This window comes from Oratosquilla oratoria, chromosome 12, assembly GCF_046742065.1.
Source record: "Oratosquilla oratoria isolate Oo_2021 chromosome 12, ASM4674206v1, whole genome shotgun sequence".
NCBI classification, from domain to species: domain Eukaryota; kingdom Metazoa; phylum Arthropoda; class Malacostraca; order Stomatopoda; family Squillidae; genus Oratosquilla; species Oratosquilla oratoria.
In genome coordinates this window covers 34,147,046-34,165,433 of record NC_134788.1, presented here as the reverse complement: position 1 = coordinate 34,165,433, position 18,388 = coordinate 34,147,046, and the positions used below count along the sequence as shown (strand labels likewise).

General features: G+C 41.7%; 1 protein-coding gene across 3 annotated transcripts; it reads left to right on the top strand.

Moving 5' to 3' along the window:
- The first annotated feature begins 736 nt into the window (after positions 1–736).
- LOC143031348 (DNA repair protein RAD51 homolog 3-like) lies at positions 737–18,098 on the top strand. Of its 3 annotated transcripts, none has more exons than XM_076195054.1 (9): positions 737–751; positions 4,035–4,202; positions 6,747–6,868; positions 9,352–9,479; positions 11,864–11,970; positions 12,835–12,931; positions 13,611–13,812; positions 15,673–15,864; positions 17,406–18,098. In XM_076195054.1, the coding sequence occupies exons 2-9, from the start codon at positions 4,067–4,069 to the stop codon at positions 17,520–17,522; spliced, it is 1,101 nt and encodes a 366-aa protein (XP_076051169.1). In that variant the 5' UTR covers positions 737–751; positions 4,035–4,066; the 3' UTR covers positions 17,523–18,098. The 3 variants fall into 3 exon arrangements, with proteins under 3 accessions (XP_076051169.1, XP_076051168.1, XP_076051167.1); XM_076195053.1 differs by lacking the exon at positions 737–751 and adding an exon at positions 754–798; XM_076195052.1 differs by lacking the exon at positions 737–751 and adding an exon at positions 811–914.
- The last annotated feature ends 290 nt before the right edge of the window (positions 18,099–18,388 follow it).

Below are 18,388 nucleotides of genomic sequence, written 5' to 3'. Positions count from 1 at the left end.
TAATATGTTACCTGAGGTTATATATGACCTCCCAGATAAATATACACCTGGTGCAAGCTTTTGAAAAAAAAATGCTCTTTGATTTTACCATGCCAGCAGGTAAGTGTTGTATACTTAAGGTTTGTTTCTCATTGGTTTCCACGAGTAGTCGAGGAATACGAAACGTCGCCTTTGATGTCGTTGCTTCACGTTGCCGCCATCATCAATACATCCTAGCTGTGGCCGAAGCCGTCGCCTTTGCTTGGAATATTGGTATAGGTAACATTCACTGCTGGGAATCGGAGAAAAATGCGGGTTTCGAGCACACAAATAAAAGACTATCTCGCTTTCCATTACGCCACCAGCGCACACCATCATACAAGACTCATATATAAATATTAAAGAATCAGTCAAGAAAGGATTAATCCTTGATGATTCTGGAGGCTTCCCGCAGTCAAATGAAATAATTTGATGACAGCTAGCTGAAACATAGGAGTAGAACATGGATGCTAGACAGTAACGAACGGTGCAAAATGTTCAGACTTTTCAGTAGCTGAACTAGAAATTAGTTCGGTTATAATTTTTTGTATCTTATTTCCCTGTTCATGGGAGGGTAAGGGCAGTTATGGTTTACCATGGCTATATTAAGAAATGTATTTAATCAACGATTATGAAGTACTTCACTTTCATAACGTGATAATCTAGTATGTCATTCATTTCAGAGTTCGATATGGCCGTGTGATTGATTACAAAAACATAACATTATTCGAGGGTAGTTTGATTTGTTTTAGTTTGGTAAATGGGAAGAAAAGTTTAGGGGTTTGTATTTTGGGTTTCATTCTCCAATAAAGCAGTGATGAACACGTTTCCTATTGACCGTCTGCACAAGAAATTTCAATGCAAGAAGGGAAAAAATTCCGATCTGTGTATATTAAGTCAGTGTATTGTATTCAGTTAATATGATATTTACAGTGGGGGTAAACTAAACTTAAAACTTCTTTGTAGTAATCCTCCGGTATTGGGCCCTGCATTAATATGTATAAAACAATTTATGCTACTTAGACCAAATTCTGTGAAGTGCATTTTCTTAGCAAAGGATAGGATAGGTGAATGTAGGGGTATATAAATTCCAACAGGAATTTGTATATTTTATTCTCTTGCTGAATATTAAAACATAAAAAATGTAATTGTTGTCCTGTTTGTTATTACTATTGTCATTATGATTAGCATTAGTTTTATTTATAGTAGTTACAGCAGTAGTTTCTTGGCTCCTCCAAGCATCTACCATCTTGTAGTTTTATAGTTTATATAAAAAATAATTTAATTTGACTTGTTCAGGTCTACCAAAATCATAAAAATGGTACTTTGCAGAACCAAACACATGTAATACAGATCTCAGAGAAAATTTGAGTAAATCTCTAATCTCAATTGTTTTATTTCCATATAAACTGAATATTTACATTAACACAAGTTAAAGACTCGGCACTAATTATATCCATGATTAGTTATTGCTGCTTAACTCAGAATTTCAGCATCCAGAGCTTTAAAACATGTAGAGATTTTTTTATGTTCAGTACCTGGTCATTTTTGTTTTAGATGCTTAATACACATAGTAGAGGGTGAAGAACAACTAATTTCATGATTTTTGGATCAGATACTACAAACTCTGTGATGATCCTTACAGTTATTCTCTATATAGTTGTACCTTTGACAGTAGAAACATGATATCCATCACGCATGACATACCTTCCCTAATGAAATGCAACTTTGTCCTCGTTATCGTGAATCACTTTTCAAACATCAGTTGCACACTTGGATACATAGTGGGCAGTCCGCCCTGCCACTTGTCTTTTTAGTACAAACTTACGCTTATTCCTAACATCAGAGACAGATTACAAGCATAAGTTTTTCGCAATCTTTGACTCCAATACGTCATCAGTTTTAACATTACACATCATGATTTTTGGCTCAAGTTTGCCTAATTTTTTTTTTTTTTTTTTTTTTTTTAAGACACCTTGGCCATAGTTTTGAACCTCTGATGTTTTCGTTCATAAGATTATCAACATTACCACCTTAGGAGAACGTGGTGTCAACAATAGGTACATCCTTCAATGCTTCAGCTATCTCCTCTTGTCACTGATCTTGCTGAACTTGTTAATGACTTTAATTATCAATAAATTCTTCTCCTTCACTTTATCTGTACAGGAAGTTTTATTGTGAGTACCTAGATGAGGAATGCTTTTAATGGCTCCCTGCAAAACATCCACTTTTTTGAGAGATAATCCAATCTATGTGCAATTATTTGATCTGGAATGGTGTTCACTTCATCGCTTGACTTGCTTGCCTACTTTAGCGTCTCAGCCTTGGCCCTCTTTTTTTTTTTTCCCTTTGCTTGCCTTCTGTATTCCTGGTTTGTGCCTCTCACAGAACCACAAATACCCTTAGTCTTTTTCTCCTTCTAGCACTTTGTAGAACTTGTCACTCCAGTTTCCATACTTGTCTATGAATAGCTGCCCACTCTTTTTCTTTCTTTTTTCTTTGCTTGCCTTCCGTATTCCTGGTTTGCGCCTCGCACAGAACCACAAGTACCCTTAGTCTTCTTCCTCTTCTTCTTGTCACTCAGGTTTCCATACTTGTCTATGAATAGCTGCCCACTACTTTATGTAAAACTATAGCATCTTCCCTCACTAACCAATTAACACTGTGTTTATCATGAATAGGAAAGGAGCCATAATACTGTGTTAAATGAATTTGAGTGGATAATCCCATAAAACAATCTGAAATTGAAAGTTCATTGAGTACTAACAACAGGTACCTGTTTGTGGGGGTCCTGCCAACGAACTTTACCATTTCCTCACAAATTAAACAGTTGTCACGGAAAAAGCCCCTCCTCCTCCTCCTCCTCCTCCTCCTCCTCCTCCTCCTCCTCCTCCTCCTCCTCCTCCTCCTCCTTTGCCAACTCTTTCATCTCTAAGAAGTGAGATATAAAATGCTGAACTCTGTACCACTTGGGGTATAACTTCATTGACACTCTTATACATACATACATATACCAAAGGCTTTTCCCCCCCTTACATGGGAGGTAGCCAAAAGACAAAGGCATAGAAACCACTCCCACCCATTCCATCCCCTACATACTCCGCTCCCCTCCACCCTCTTCCCTCCCTCTTATCTTAGCATCTCCTGGATGATGGGTCACCCCTGCATCTTCTCCACTGCCCTGGGTCAGAAGCAGTGTCGCAAGACACAGCACATCCACAGCAAGGCTGCTTCATTAAATCGGTTACTGCCCCTCATGCAGAAAAGGAGATGGGGGAGAAATCCCCTCAGGCTGCATCAATTCATTTCTCGCACATACTCCCTCACCCCCCATCCCCCACCCCACTCCCCCTCATGCATCACAGCATCATCCATACACAACCATTCTCTTATAGACCAGATTAATGCAGTATTATTCTCATAGAATACTGATTAATTTAACTCCAATTACCTCTCCTTTCTGCTGCATTCCTTCAATTCTGACACTCTCTAGGTCAGGAACTCTGCAGTGTATTCAGCTGTAACAATTATAGGCTGGTCTTAATGTTGTGTTGCCCTTGCCAATAGAGGTACAAGTATTGCAGTAATACAAAATACATGTCCTGGATTCAGGCTGCTTGTAAGTGTATGAGCGTGTGCATTCAGGCAAGAGCATAATGGGGGCTGTGAGACGTGACCTCACCGAAAGATTCAGCAAACCAGCTCCTCTGAAAATGACAATACTGCGATGGGAACATTTTGTTCCAGGGTTCTTATTTTGTTCTATTGTTCTTACAGTAAATAAACTGAACCCAGGTCATGTATTTTGTATTACTGTAATACTTGTACCTCTATTGGTAGGGGTAACAAGACATTTGGACCACCCTGTACATCACTGTAGTTCTTCAGACAAGGCCAGGCATTGGTAGAGATGATTTGTTTACGTAGGTGGAGGGAAGTGTTTATGTATGGCCAGGACAGCTAGGGGAAGTGGCAGTCCGTTAAGGTATGCTGAAATACTCATTCTGTTCCCACAGAGAATTCTTGCGCGCATCAACAAACGACAAGCATGGACCCACCTACCCTTGGTCGAACTCTGCTGAGTGGGACTGGCCTTGCAGCAACAGTTGTACGGAAATTACTGGATGCAGACTTTGTGTACAATGATGACCTGCAGGGCATGCAACCTGTGGCACTTAGTCAAGGTATTTATTTTCTTCTCATTGCAAAGTATATATTTACCTAACTGCATTTACCTAACTATATTACACGAGATGAAACTTGTGTGGATAGTGTACCTACCATGAATGTGAGAGGCGGCTTGGGTACAATGATGCTTATGTAGGTGTCATGAGGTTTGAGCGGGTAGGATACATGAGGATGCTGGTGTCAGCGTTTCGATGATTATGTATTAATTTTTTATTTTTTGTAGTTGTACATGAGTTACCCCAGGATCCTGTGAACTGGTTTGATCACGTTTTCTGTGGTTGTTATTACTCAGAGTAATAGAGAACAAGTAATACAGCAGCAGAGACTTTATATTTCATAATGCAGGTAGTGTGATGCATCGTACATATGACAGCCGATGCTGCGCGTGAGAAATTGAGTCATGCTGAAGTAGTCAATCCTTCGTGGCTCTCCAGTACCTCCCTATGGTGGCAAACATCAGGGTTGCAGTAGTGGATTTCAGCACTTCTGGCACTGACTGAGTCAGTATAATTAAGCTAATGAAGCATTGGTTTCAGCCTCATTTCTTCACTCCCAACAGCCGCAGCCATTCTGACATGAGAACCCTTCACGTGCACATTGGATTCACCAAGCTGGATAATGTTTGCTATTATTTGTTTGTTTATTATCATTATTTGCTTGATTTTCACTTATTATTAGTTATCTGTTAATTTATCATTATTTACTATTTACCTGTTTGTGTATTATTTAACCATGCCTATGCATTTATTTATTCATTATTATTTATATTATAACTTTTATTTATTTTTCTTTTATTTATCATTATAGTAATTTTTTTTCCACATCCGACCTAGTTATGGACCAAAAGGTGTCCTGTCGGCATGCTCCTCCTTTGTAATCCTTTGTATGTGCTGAGTAATAGAAGCTGCACAAGGAGAAGGGCTATACTCGTGAGGGTACGTCCTTGCACTTCTGTCGGTCCAGCTTAGTTTTGGTTTTGCCCGTGTTACCTGGCATGCATTGTTTCTTGGTCCACATTGTTCCACAAATTGGTGCATCTGTATGGAGAGCCTGCCGTAGCTTGGTTGGTAGAACGCAGGTCTGGTAACTGCGTGGGGATTCAGCGTCTGTTCTAATCCTGGCTGGCCGTGACATGGAGATTAGGAGAAACGACACCCGACCGCTGCTCACCTTGGACCTGAGGTGACATTACTGTCTTACGACCTGTTTCCGACCACCATCAAGCGATCGGTCGGTGACACAAAACCTATGCAAGGAATTGAAATGGAAAAAGATAATGTGGTTGATAAGATGAAAATCTATGCACTGAGGACTATTCAGTGTGTGTTGTAATATAGCTACCTATCTATTGATCTATCTATTTATCTATCTTATTACCGATTACCAGTGACTTCCAAAGACTTCCTGCAACTGTCCGCCGGTGGTTGGAAACAGGTCATAAGCTTGGCGTGACGGGGCCCTTAGTTTCCTCTGTGTAATGTCTCTGCAGTGGTATACTGAGAACACCATGTCTCCTGCGTTCATGTAGGAACAGTTCCGGACCACCGGCAAGATTGAGGTCTGAGAGGGGACCAGCCCCACAGACAAAAAAAAAAAAAATAAAATAAAAAATAAATAAATAAAATAAGATAATAATAATAAAGACATACATACATATACCAAGGCTTTTTCCCCCTTACAAGGGAGGTAGCCAAAAAGGGAAAGGCATAAAATCATTTCCACCTATTCCATCCTTGAATACACTCCACACCCCTCCACCCTCCCTCCTATCTGAGCACCTCCTGGATGACGGGACATCCCTGCACCTTGTCCACTGCCCTGAGTCAGAAGCAGTGTCACAAGACACAGTGCATCCACAGCAAGGCTGCTTCATTAAATCGGCGACCCCCCCCCTCTCCGTCTCCCCATTGCATAAAAGGAGAGGACGGAGAGAAATCCCTTTGGGCTGCGTCAAATTTTGCTCACACATACTACCTCACCCCCCATCCCCCTGCCCATTCCACCTCATGCAATCACAACATCATCCATATACAACCATTCTCCATTCACCCCTGTCTTCTGTCCTCTCCCGTCCTTCCTCAACAGACATTCCCCTCTTCCCCAAAGCCCCTTCACCCCATCCATCCACCTCATCCTAGGACGTCCCCTCATGTTCACTCCCTCCACATCTGCCTTCCATACCTCTTTTACTAGTCTTTCTTCACTCATTCTTTCCATGTGTCCAAACCATCCTAATATTCTTTCATCAACCCTATCTCCCAGCTCCTTTTCCACCCCTGTTCTCCTCCTTACCTCCTCATTTTCTTTATTAAAAAAATAAATAAATAAAGAAAGTAAAAATAAAAAGTAAATAAATAAAATGAAATAGAATAAAAATGTAGAGCCGTATTTTTAAATATCTTGTGAAACACCTTGTTTTTTCAATTTCTTTCCATGTTCTGTGGTTTTTCTTCTGCCCCACACAAAGAGGCTTTCTTTGTCAATGATGTCCACTTCTTTCATTGTTCTGAACACTGCCACATCAAAATTCTTTATCGCAGCTACGGGGCTGAGTTTACGAGAGAGTGCGGAGGTGATACGTCTCGTTGAAGCGACTTCCGCTGCATCCGCCACTTCCCAGCAGAGTCACTTACAGCCAGTTACCGTCCTGCAGATGGTTCAGGTGAGCCATAAAAGAAGAAAAAGGTATATATTGTAGGACAAACAGCTATTGAGATCCCCCCTTCTCTCTCTCTCTCTCTCTTTGTCTCTATGTGTCTCTCTCCCTCCCTCTCTATTTTCCCTGCCTCTCTTTCTCTCCCCTACTCTCCCTCCATAACCAAAAGATATATATTGTAGGAGAAACAGCTATGAAGAACTCCCCCCCTTCTCTATCTCTCTCTCCCTCCCTCTCTATCTCCCCACCCCTCTCTCTCTCTCTCTCTCTCTCTCTCTCTCTCTCTCTCTCTCTCTCTCTCTCTCTCTCTCTCTCTCTCTCTCCCCCCCACTCTCCCTCTTTCTCTCCCCCTTCCACCCCCTCTCTGCCTCCGATAGTATTAGCCTTTCCCTAGTTTGAGGAGAAAAGCCATGCAGGTTCCACAGCGTTCATGGTAGCAATCAGAGCTCCGTAGCAGACTTGGAATTTGAAAATGTAGAGACTTGGAGTTTGAGGAAGCTCAAAAGAAAGAATCTGAAGACATTTAAGAAGAACTGTTTGAGAAGCACCGTGGGTTTGTGAGGATGGAGAGTGAGGAATATGGAGGTAATTAATGCTGCTGCAGTGAGTGGGTGTGTGTGGAGAGGAGCTGGGATGGTTTGGGACATACGAAAAGAATGAGTCAGGAGGAAAGACGACCAGAAGAAGAACGGGAAGTGGAAGTGGGTGGATGGATGGAGCTTGAAAGGAGGACCAAGATTGAGGGGGCGGCGGATCACACGAAGAATCGTTGTCACCCCAGACTTTGACAGGGTGACAATTGTTCACGTGGGCTATCCTCCTAGGGTGACAATGTAGTGTTATGTTACTACAGTTGGTGAAGGTATTTGTCAGTGAGAGAATGGATAGGCTTAAGTACACTATAATTCTCTTGGCACTTGTTTATTTGAAATAAAATGCGAGTACAGTATAGCTGGTTTAAGCCGATGTCTTCTCGGCGAAACAATTCTTCATGCAAGAAGGGTATAATGCACATTTAGGAGCACTGCGAATAATTTGGTGTACAAATTACAATTCTGATGTTACAGAATAATACAGTACTGCTAATATTTATAGACATTTACATATTGATATGTGGAACATAAAAGTTTTAATAATGTTATATTTCCATAATACTAGTTTCAGCAGGGTGACAATTATTAATACAGAAATTAATTATGGTGCCCGCATTTCTACAGAAAACAATTTCTTGAAGGTGTGACCTTGCTGCAGCAATTCTTCGTGTGGGCCTTCCTAGGTTTACTATTCTTTGGTTGTATAAGTTGATGACAATAATCATAACCCTCATTCAACCTAACCTAATCTTTATTCCACTGTTGATATTCGATGCACTGGGGTGACAATTCTTTAGGTGGGATCTCATGGGGTGACAATTCTTCAGGTGGGATCTCATAGGGTTATGATTCTTCATGTGGGTGTTCTGGGGTGGCAATTCTTCATGTGATTTGAATGAGGTCGATGGATGGGATGAAGTGGGCATTGAATGCAGGAGGAATGTCTTTTGAACAAGGAAGAGAGTAAGTTTGTAAATGGATTATGAAATGACAACATAAAGCGGTGTTCTTGTCAGCTCTGTAAATTTTGTGAGTGGACGAGGGGTGGGCAATAGTTGCCAATAAGTAACGAAGTAATGGGACATTGTTTGGGTTTTTGAGCGGGTCTAGGTTTAGTGTATATTTTGACTTGGTCTATTTATATGTGTCAAGAGCTTTTTCCCCTTATAAGGGAGGTAGCCAAATCAAAGGCAACACACCTGCTCCCAACCATACCACTCCCACATACCACCCTTTCCCCCCTCTCGTCTTAGCTCCTCGTGGACAAATGGTCATCCCTGTCTCCAGCCTGCTGCCTTGGTCAGAAGCAGTGCAGTAAGATAGGGAGAAACCCTTTGGGCTGCATCAAAGTGTCATCCATGCACTTAGCCATGACTTGGCCGCCCTCCTTAAAAGTGGGAAAAAGTTTTATGGTATGTTGGTACTGTATTTGTATCAAGGGCATTTGTAGACCGTGTCTTTTTATTATGTATACACACATACATATATATATATATATATATATATATATATATATATATATAAGCATGAGAAACCACCAGGAAAAATAAACTAATGAAGCAGAGTGCTTTTGTATAATTACATCTTCAGTGCTAATATAAATTCCTTCTTTGTATTAGCACTGAAGATGTAATTATATGAAAGCGCTCTCCTTCGTTAGCTTATTTTTCCTGGTGGTTTCTCATGCATTTGTGAACACACGTTCTTAGTGCTTTTATTGCATATATATATATATATATATATATATATATATATATATATATATACAGTATATATATGTATATATTTATATATATATATATATATATATATATATATATATATATATATATATATACAGTATATATGTATATATTTATATATATTCTTGTATTTTTCCTGATGGTTAAAATGAAGGCTGAGCGAGAGGTCAGTAGTGTGGTGACCTTTAGTCGAGCACTGGATGAGGTACTGGGCGGAGGCGTTTCTCTTCGGACGCTGACAGAGTTGGCTGGCTGCCCTGGCATTGGCAAAACACAACTGTGGTGAGTGTCGTGCTTTTGTTCAGCTGACAGAAACCCGTTGAGTGATCGCGAGTCCCAAACCTGAGACTTGTCACAACTTTGGGGTTGTGACACACCGACTATTTATGACCAATTTTCCGACTATTTTTAAACCATAGTTACCAAACACTTTTGTTCAAGGACCTAGCCGATATAGTAGGTTTCACATTTTGTCTCTTCGTCTCCTATCAGTTGTCGTTTCATCTACTCTGTGGAATTACCGGAATTCTGAAAGCCTTTAGCAGCTGCTTCTTGTTTTTTTACTCACCTTTATCCTTATTGATTGTTGCACCAATTTGGCCATCAGTTGTGGAGTCTTAACGAGTTTAAAGAGTTACCTATTCATAGGAAGTTTTCCCGCCCCTTTTGTTATCGGTGCCCATCTATTTCGAGGTCCAGAGACATCATGAATGTTTCAGTGATTGAGCTTGAAATATAACAACCTCGCAAATTTATTGTTTCGCCATGTAGTCATAACAATATCATTATGTTTAAGATTAGTATTTCAACCAAGCGTTACCTTGCAAATTTGTATCAACGATTCAAACTCACCATCCCTGCGGACTTGCTACTTCTCATATAGGTTAAGGAATTAGGCTAGTTAGGATTTATAATCCTCTCTTGTCTCTAGTGATTGTCTCAAAGGGACTATTAGAGACGATTGAACTCCTGCATACACATTACACTCCATACCCTTCGGAAGCAATGATTGTACGACGTCGAGCCCGCATCCCACGTTGGGTATCAGCAGTTATGTAAGAGTCCTCAAAGGGTGAAGTGCACATCCCACGCACTAGGATGAGAAACGTGTTCCAACCACATGGACGGTTATCAAATCTTTCCACCTCATTCCCGACTCGTGTGATCATTAACTTTACATCACTCAAAACAATTTCATAATCAAAGTGACGTTTCTGATCTATGAGGAATGGATTCATGCAGTGTTAAAACCTCCCATCAGCTTTAAGGTTTCACCAAAGAAGGCAGAAATGACACCTCCATTCCACAAACTATAAGTGTATCACACATCAGCAACTGCTGATGTGGGAGGTTTTAACCCCTTCACTCCAGGCCAAAATCCCGCGGGCAGCATTAGCTGCCAGACGTGAGATGTTGCGTCATAATACTCACATTATAAAATATAAAGTCACTGCTGTATTAATCATTTTCTCTTTCACCCGTGAATTTTGATAACCGTAGAAAATATGATGAAGCCAGTTTACAGAGTATGGGGGTCATGCAGGTACAACTACATTAAATATAATCAAGACGCCATTGTCGGCATCCTTGCGTACCCACTTGCTCCTCATGACGCCTACGTAGGCGTCACCGTATGGAAGGGGTTAACACCGCACAAATCCATTCCTCATAGATCAGGAACGTCACTTTGATTACGAAATTCTTTCGAGTAATGTAAAGTTAATGATCACACGAGTCAGGAATGAGGTGGAAAGTTTAAAAGTCCATCATCTGTTAGAGCCGAAACCAAGGAGTGCAGAATGTATAGAGAAACTCTCAGAAACCCAGAGGTAGTTTTGTAAATCTTAGTTTGGAGTCAAGTGCGCAGGGCTAGCTAGGTAGATCCAGCAAGTTATAGGAATTCAATGAGCCACATTTCATTTGAGTTATGTGCTCTTGTTTAATGCCACATTACTTACATTCAAGTTGTGAAATTACTTGCTCTCAAATTGTGCTCATTGTGGAATTTAATGAGCCACATTTCATTTGAGTTATGTGCTCATGTTTAATACCACATTACTTACATTCAAGTTGTGAAATTACTTGCTCTCAAATTGTGCTCATTGTGGAATTCATACTATTGAAATAATTTCTTCAAGTTTATTTGATTAGCCTAGGGTTGTGGTTTACAACATGAGTTGGTTCTTTCTATTATATCCCTTTTTCAAGTTTGAAATATAGACACGCCACTCACAGGGGAGCGAGCGTGGTCCCGGTCGGTGACTCGAATCTCCTGGACCTTGGCTACCACTGCAACTTTCCCCCATCGCCCATTCCTCAAGGCATGAGGTTTCTCATAAGCCCCACATCTACAACTTCTCCTTTCCACTGTCCAGGGATTTGTGACAAGACTAATAAGATTGTCTGGCATTCGTCAAAGCTCTGGTTATTTTATGCTTTAGAATCGGGAATATTAACATTATAGTATAAGTACTATTGAGATTATTCATAAGAAGTGAATACTTCTCCAATTTATTATTATTATTATTATTTTTTTTTTCCCATTAGAATCAGTCTAAAGGAAATTAAAGTCTGTAACACATTAATGGCAATGCATTGACAGTAAACCACTACCTGTCCAGCGGTAATGTGCCCAGCATTGCTTATGATTAGCATTTTTTATGTAGTTTGCAGCTGTGTGTGTCTGTGCAGATCCCCGTTAGTGCTGGAGGGGTCGATGGGGAGGCTGTGTACATCGACACTGAGGGCAGTTTCACCGTGGGGCGACTGAAAGGTGAGGGTGAGATTATGCTGAGAGGAACCTCTCTACAGTCTGTTTTTATTCAGCCGTAGTATTAGTACATACGTACATACCTATACCAAAGACCTTTTCCCGCATATAAGGGGGATACTAAAAAAAACAAAGGCATAAAAACCACTCCCACCCATTCCATCCCCTACATACTCCACTCCCATCCACCCTCCTCCCTCCGTCCCTCTTATCTTGGCTCCTCCAGGATGATGGGTCATCCCTACATCTTGCCCACTGACAATGATACCAGTAGCTTTTTCTCCTTTACAAGGGAGGTAGCCAAAAAACAAAGGCATAAAATCCATTCTACCCATTCTATCCCCTACATACTCCATCCCCATCCGCCCTCTTCCCTCCCTCCCTCTTATCTTGGCTCCTCCTGGATGACGGGTCATCCCTGCATCTTGTCCATTGCCCTAGGTCAGAAGTAGTGTCGCAAGACATTGCACATCCACAGCTAGGCCGCTTCATTAATTTGGCGACCCCACCCCCTCTCCGTCCCCTCATGCAGAAATGGAGAAGACAGGGGAGAAATCCCTTCAGGCTATATATAGGGTTAGAGGGTGCTGGAATAAGACCAAAGATATGGCTATACTTGTAGTGACATACTGTGTAAGTGTGGGGGTTTTGTCTTGCCAGACAGAATTTTTTTAGAAAGAACCATCACTTGACCACTCATTATCAAATCCCATCAGTACCCTCACCTCCATCTGGAGGTGCAACCCTGGGGGGCTGGCACTTTTTTTGAGGTGACCTAGAAATAGACTCATTCTAAAAGATATGGCTCAAAGAGCAATCCAACAGAGATCCTTGCTCTCAAGGCAACGATTGGTGTTCTCTTCACAGATATGGCCAGCAGTGCCTCCGAACATGTGAAGGTATTCGCCAAGGACGCGGACCAGTTCACCGCGGAGGACATCTTGAAGAGAGTCCATTACTTCCGGTAAGATGATGAACCCTTCCCTGTAAAGAGGCTGCCCCAGAGAGAGATGTACAGCAGAGCTGGGAAAAAAAAAAAAATAATAATAATAATAATTCTGGGGCGCAGAGGTGCATTTCTGTCGATGCATATTATATATATATATATATATGCATATCCAATGTATATATGTATACATATAGGTTTTTCAGTAACGGACAAACAATCCGACAGTAACGCACTACCTATCCAACGGTAACATGCCCAGCTCTGATGTATAGGCTACCCTGGAGGGAGGTAGCCAAAACGAAAGGACAGGTTCCTAGCCAACTTGCTTTGTGGGTGATAACTGATTAGATAAAAAAATATATAAATGCATGCATATACCAAGAGCTTTTTACCACCCTTACAAGGGAATTAGTCAAGGTCAAAGGCATAAATCCTCTCCCACTTATTCCATCCCCATATACTCCATTCCCACTCACTATCCCTCAGCTTCCTCCCTCTTTTTTTGGCTGCTCCTGGATGATGGAAAAAAAAAAATAATAATTTAATGAAGTGGTGGTCAGGTTTGTTCACTATCTCTCCTTTTTTTTTTTCCCCTCGTGGATGATGAATTTTTTTTTTAATAATAATGAACATTTAATGAAGTGGTGGTCAGGTTTGCAAGAGGATGTTAACAAATTCTTTGACCTGTTGGCAGGTGTCACAGTTGTATTGAGGTTCTTGCCACCATCCACCACCTGCCACGTTTCCTGCAGCTGCACACCAAAGTCCGGCTGATAATCATTGATTCGGTGGCTTTCCATTTCCGGTACAACTTTCCAGATCCAGTGGCACGTACGGGTATCCTTTGCCGGATGACGCAGGACCTTGTTCAGCTTGCCGTTAAGCACGATCTTGCCGTAAGTCTGGAATGTATTTATTTGACTCAGTGACCTCATTCCTTGGAATGAGTGGTGTGTTTAGATGAGGCATTGCAGAACACAGTGATATAGTGATGCACAAAGCAAAGTCTTGTTTCCTTGGGTTAGGCTTTCATTCTATTATCTATAGATTAACAATTGTGCTGATTTATTCATATAGATTAGGGTGTACTTTGCTGCTAAATTTTATTTACTGTACTGTGTTATTATAGTTGGTCACCTGCATAGTAATTGTTCTAATTTATTCATATAGATATGGGTGTACTTTACTGCTAATTTATATTACTACGCTGGGTTATTATAGTCGGTCATCTGCATATGATATGTAGCAGGATCAGAGGAGGGATTAAGGAAGCTAGTGACGGAGTTTGGGAAGGTGTGCGAAAGGAGGAAGTTGAAGATAAATGTGGGTAAAAGTAAGGCGATGAGATGAACAAGGTGAGAATGTGGCAGCAAATTGGAAATATTAAGGGAGAGTGACTGGAGGAAGTAGATAGTTTTAGATACTTGGGTGCAAATGTGGCAGGAAAGGGAGGAGTGGAGGTAGAATGTAGATTGAGAGAAGAGAGTAAATGCCTTGGTGGATTAAAAAGTATAATGAGAAATGGACATCTAGGAATGGATGCTAAGAGAACATTGCATGAAGGAGTGAAAGTGTTGACGGCAATGTATGGGGCAGAAACATGGAACATTAGAGAGGAAGAGTTAAATGTGTTTGAGATGAAATGTCTGAGAAGTATGGTAGGAGTTACTAGACTGGATAGAATAAGAAATGATGAGGTGAGGAGGAGAGTGGGGGTGGCAAAGGAGTTTGGTGATAGGGTTGATGAAAGAATATTGGGATAGTTTGGACACATGGAAGAATATTGGGGGTCACTGATTAAATGAAGCGGCCTTGCTGTGGATGTGCTGTATCTTGCTGTATTGCCTCTGACCCAGGGTAGTGGGTAAGATGCAGGGATGACCCATCATCCAAGAGGATCAAAGAAAAGAGGGAGGGGTGGTGAGTGGTAGTGGAGTATATGGGGATGAAATGGGTGGGAGTGGATTTATGCCTTTGGCTTTGGCTGCCTCCATTGTAAGGGGGGAAAAGCCCCCGGTATATGTATGTATATGAGAGATTGGGTGGTGGAAATAAAGATGATCTAGGAATTGATTTACTCTAATATTACAACCAACTTGGTCTTCTTCATAGAGTTATCTAGATAACTCCAAAGAAGACCAAGTTGGTCATGTCATTAGATTAAATAAATTCATAGACCATCTTTGTTTTACTCCCACCCACCACCCAATCTCTCATTTGTCCTTTCTTCTCTCTCTCTCTCTCTCTCTCTCTCTCTCTCTCTCTCTCTCTCTCTCTCTCTCTCTCTCTATATATATCTATATATATATATATATATATATATATATATATATATATATATATATATATATATATATATATATATATATATATAACTTTTTCATTTTATGAGGTCAGATTAAATATTTGTAATCCTCACTCCAATTTCCTCCCTTTAGCCTCTCCAAAAGAATCTGTTCTATGACAGATAAGCACCTCATTAGTATAACTGAGTTTGGTCCACCATCCAGCATTGAAACAGTACCAGTGTAAAAGAGGACTGGCCACAGAGTCAAGTTCCTGTGGATGCAGTCACCACACAGAAGCTCTCATCCTGCACTGCCCCATTCTTTCCCAACCCAGACAACAACACAAAATCTCTTGAATTGTGGGCCGCCAATTTTTGGGTAACAGATTGATTTACTAATCTAGTTTCCTCTTTTGTTTCCCTGCCAACACCTTTGTGGGCAAATGCATACACTGCTTTGCCACAACAGGTTGTGTTGACAAATCAGATGACGACAAGATTTGACGACGAAGGTGGAGGGATGCCACAGTTGGTGCCAGCCCTGGGGGAGACGTGGGGACATTGCCCCACCGTACGTCTTGTGCTGCACTGGCACCACAAGCGGCGGGCAGCACAGCTCCTGAAGGCCCCGCATAGGCCCAATGCTACTGCCTTCTTCCAGGTACTCCGAGTGTATTCAATAACTGGAGGAAGTGGGAAGTTGGGGTCACATGTGGCAAGGAATGGAGGAGTGGAGGTGAACAAAGGAGGAGGAGGCAAACAAAAGTCTTGGGGTGAATGAATGAAAAGTCTTAAGAGAAATAGGTATATGGGCATGAATGCAAAGAAAAGGTTGTATGAGAAAGTGGTTTTGTCTCTAACACTGTATGGAGTACATACTTGAAATTGGAAGAAGGCAGAGAAGAAGAGCCTAAACTTGTTTGAGATTTATGGCAGGTGTCAGGAAGATGGATAGAGTGACAAGTGTAGAATTGAGGCAGAGAGTAGGAGGAGGAGTAGAGATAGCTCCAAAGAGTGTGGAAAGTAGAGGTAGAGGATTGGAGGGAAGGTGAGAGGAAGACCAAAAATGAGGTGGATGGACTGTGGACGCAGGAGGAATGTCTGTTGAACAAGGAAGAGTGCAAAATAGTGAATGTAGAGCAGTTGTAGATGGGTGCGTGTGTGCGTGCGTGTGCCTAGAGGCCTTTTAACCCAGCACTCACCAACTGCCACTTGTGCAGATGTTTGGGCTCAGGAGGACATAAACCCACTTTAGAAACTGGTGGTGTTTTATGTCCCCCCGGGGGGGTCAGTTCTCAAAGTGGGTCGGGTCTGTCCTGGGCCCAATTGTCCACACAAGTGGATTAAGAGACCTAGGTGTAAATGATGTGGCGGCCCCAAGGGATGTTCTTGTTTACTCTGTAAATTTTGAGTGGATGAATGAATGAATGGGGATTGCCAGGTAACGACACACACCAAAAGCCTCATGAGGAGACAGGTGACCAAGGCCAAGTACACATCCACATTGTACACAAAACCCATTTGATTATCCTCCTCGTCTGACCACCTCTTGGATGGATAAAGGGTCATCACCGTCCCCCATCACACTGCTCAGGTTACTGCCAATGCAGCAAAGCACAGTTGTTCCACAGTAGGACCTGAAAGTTTGACCTGGTTTACCCCTCCAAATAGCAATGATAATTATGGTTTCAAGTTTCACTGACTGGAAACGTGCAGGTCCTGTGCAACGTTCCCTCTAATTTTTTGCTGTGTGTGTGTGTGTGTGTGTGCAGAAATTTGCTCATGTGCAAACTTTGCCTACTCTGAAAAGTACATGTGCAGTGCACCCATGCAAGTCACCATCTGATCATCTAAGCAAATATGCAATGGGAACACTACAGTTAGAAAACAAAAAAAAACAATTATTGGTTTGACGGTTGGCAAGTAACCATATCTTTAGAGGATTTATAAGTTGATGAGTGGCTGGCTGGCTGGCAGACAGTGCTTCCATTCCTTCCTCCAGTCTCCTTGTCACTGACTTGCTGTATTAGGAAGGAAGCAGTCACCGAGTGTCAACTCTCAGTGTGGGAGAGAGGAAGTGGGTGTTATACAGTTGAACTTGATGGAAAGAGGTCCCAGGCCCAGTTTCCGTAAAATTCAAGAAGGAAGCACTGGCAGGATGACGACATGATGCCTTCTCTTATGTTTCTTTTCCCATTTCAGATTACCCATTCAGGCATCCGAGATCTGCCAGATGGTTCAGCTTCACAGGAGGTACAGCAACAGGAAAAGAAGGAAGAGCCATCTGGCACCAAGAAGAGGAAGCTGGAAGATCAATAGAACTTTTTGGTGGCATAATTTGAAATATCCTTATATCTTATGAATGGGGAGTTTATTGGGACTTGTCATATTTTTGTTTGGGTGAACTCTGAGGGCACTAATGACAAAAGAAGGAAGAGCCATCTGGCACCAAGAAGAGGAAGCTGGAAGATCAGTAGAACTTTTTGGCGGCATAATTTGAAATATCCTTATATCCTATGAATGGGGAGTTTATTGGGACTTGTCATGTTTTTGTCATGGGTGAACACAGAGGGCAGTGATGACAAAGCCTCCAGCCCCACAGACTCCTCTTTGATCATACTGTCAGGAGGTCTCCACCCCCAGACAGACCTGTTCTTTCTTGTAAAAAAGGGGGAAATCAATTGGGACAGGGCCTGCCTGCCTGCCAGGAGGTCCTGCTGTGTAAGTACCACTCAGAGGAGCCACGCTGACCCTCTCCAGAACTAAGGGGTCTGGAGCCTGTGACTGCTTGCAAGAGGGGACGAAGCCTTTTGTTTCTGAGGGCAAGTACTCCAGAACCAGTCATGTGTAGACCTACAGTGTGCATTAACTTTGGGAATAACAGCCTAGAAAGGACCATGTGTTTGATTGACCTTCTGAAAACATACAAATTTTGAGTGTTACTTTGAATTGGTTGGTGATCAATAAAGAAGATATCAAGTTCCTTGTCACTTCTGGTTTATTGGGTCACTGCGTACACACCGCTCACTCGATAACAACTGACTCACTGCATGTCCCTTCACTGGGCGGGTAACCTATTTCACATTCGTTCCACTTTCACATGACTAATTAAATAAGTAAACAGAAAATGATAATACTGTACACGACTTCTTCACGGAAACTTCGAGAACAATTACACATGCATA

Excerpts from the sequence above, each read along its gene's own strand:
- LOC143031348 (XM_076195052.1), top strand. The coding sequence starts at position 836 with ATGAACACGTTTCCTATTGACCGTCTGCACAAGAAATTTCAATGCAAG. Across the intron at positions 915-4,034 it reads TTCCGATCTGTGTATATTAA|AGAATTCTTGCGCGCATCAA; the intron begins GTCAGTGTATTG and ends CTGTTCCCACAG. Across the intron at positions 13,813-15,672 it reads CCGTTAAGCACGATCTTGCC|GTTGTGTTGACAAATCAGAT; the intron begins GTAAGTCTGGAA and ends TTGCCACAACAG.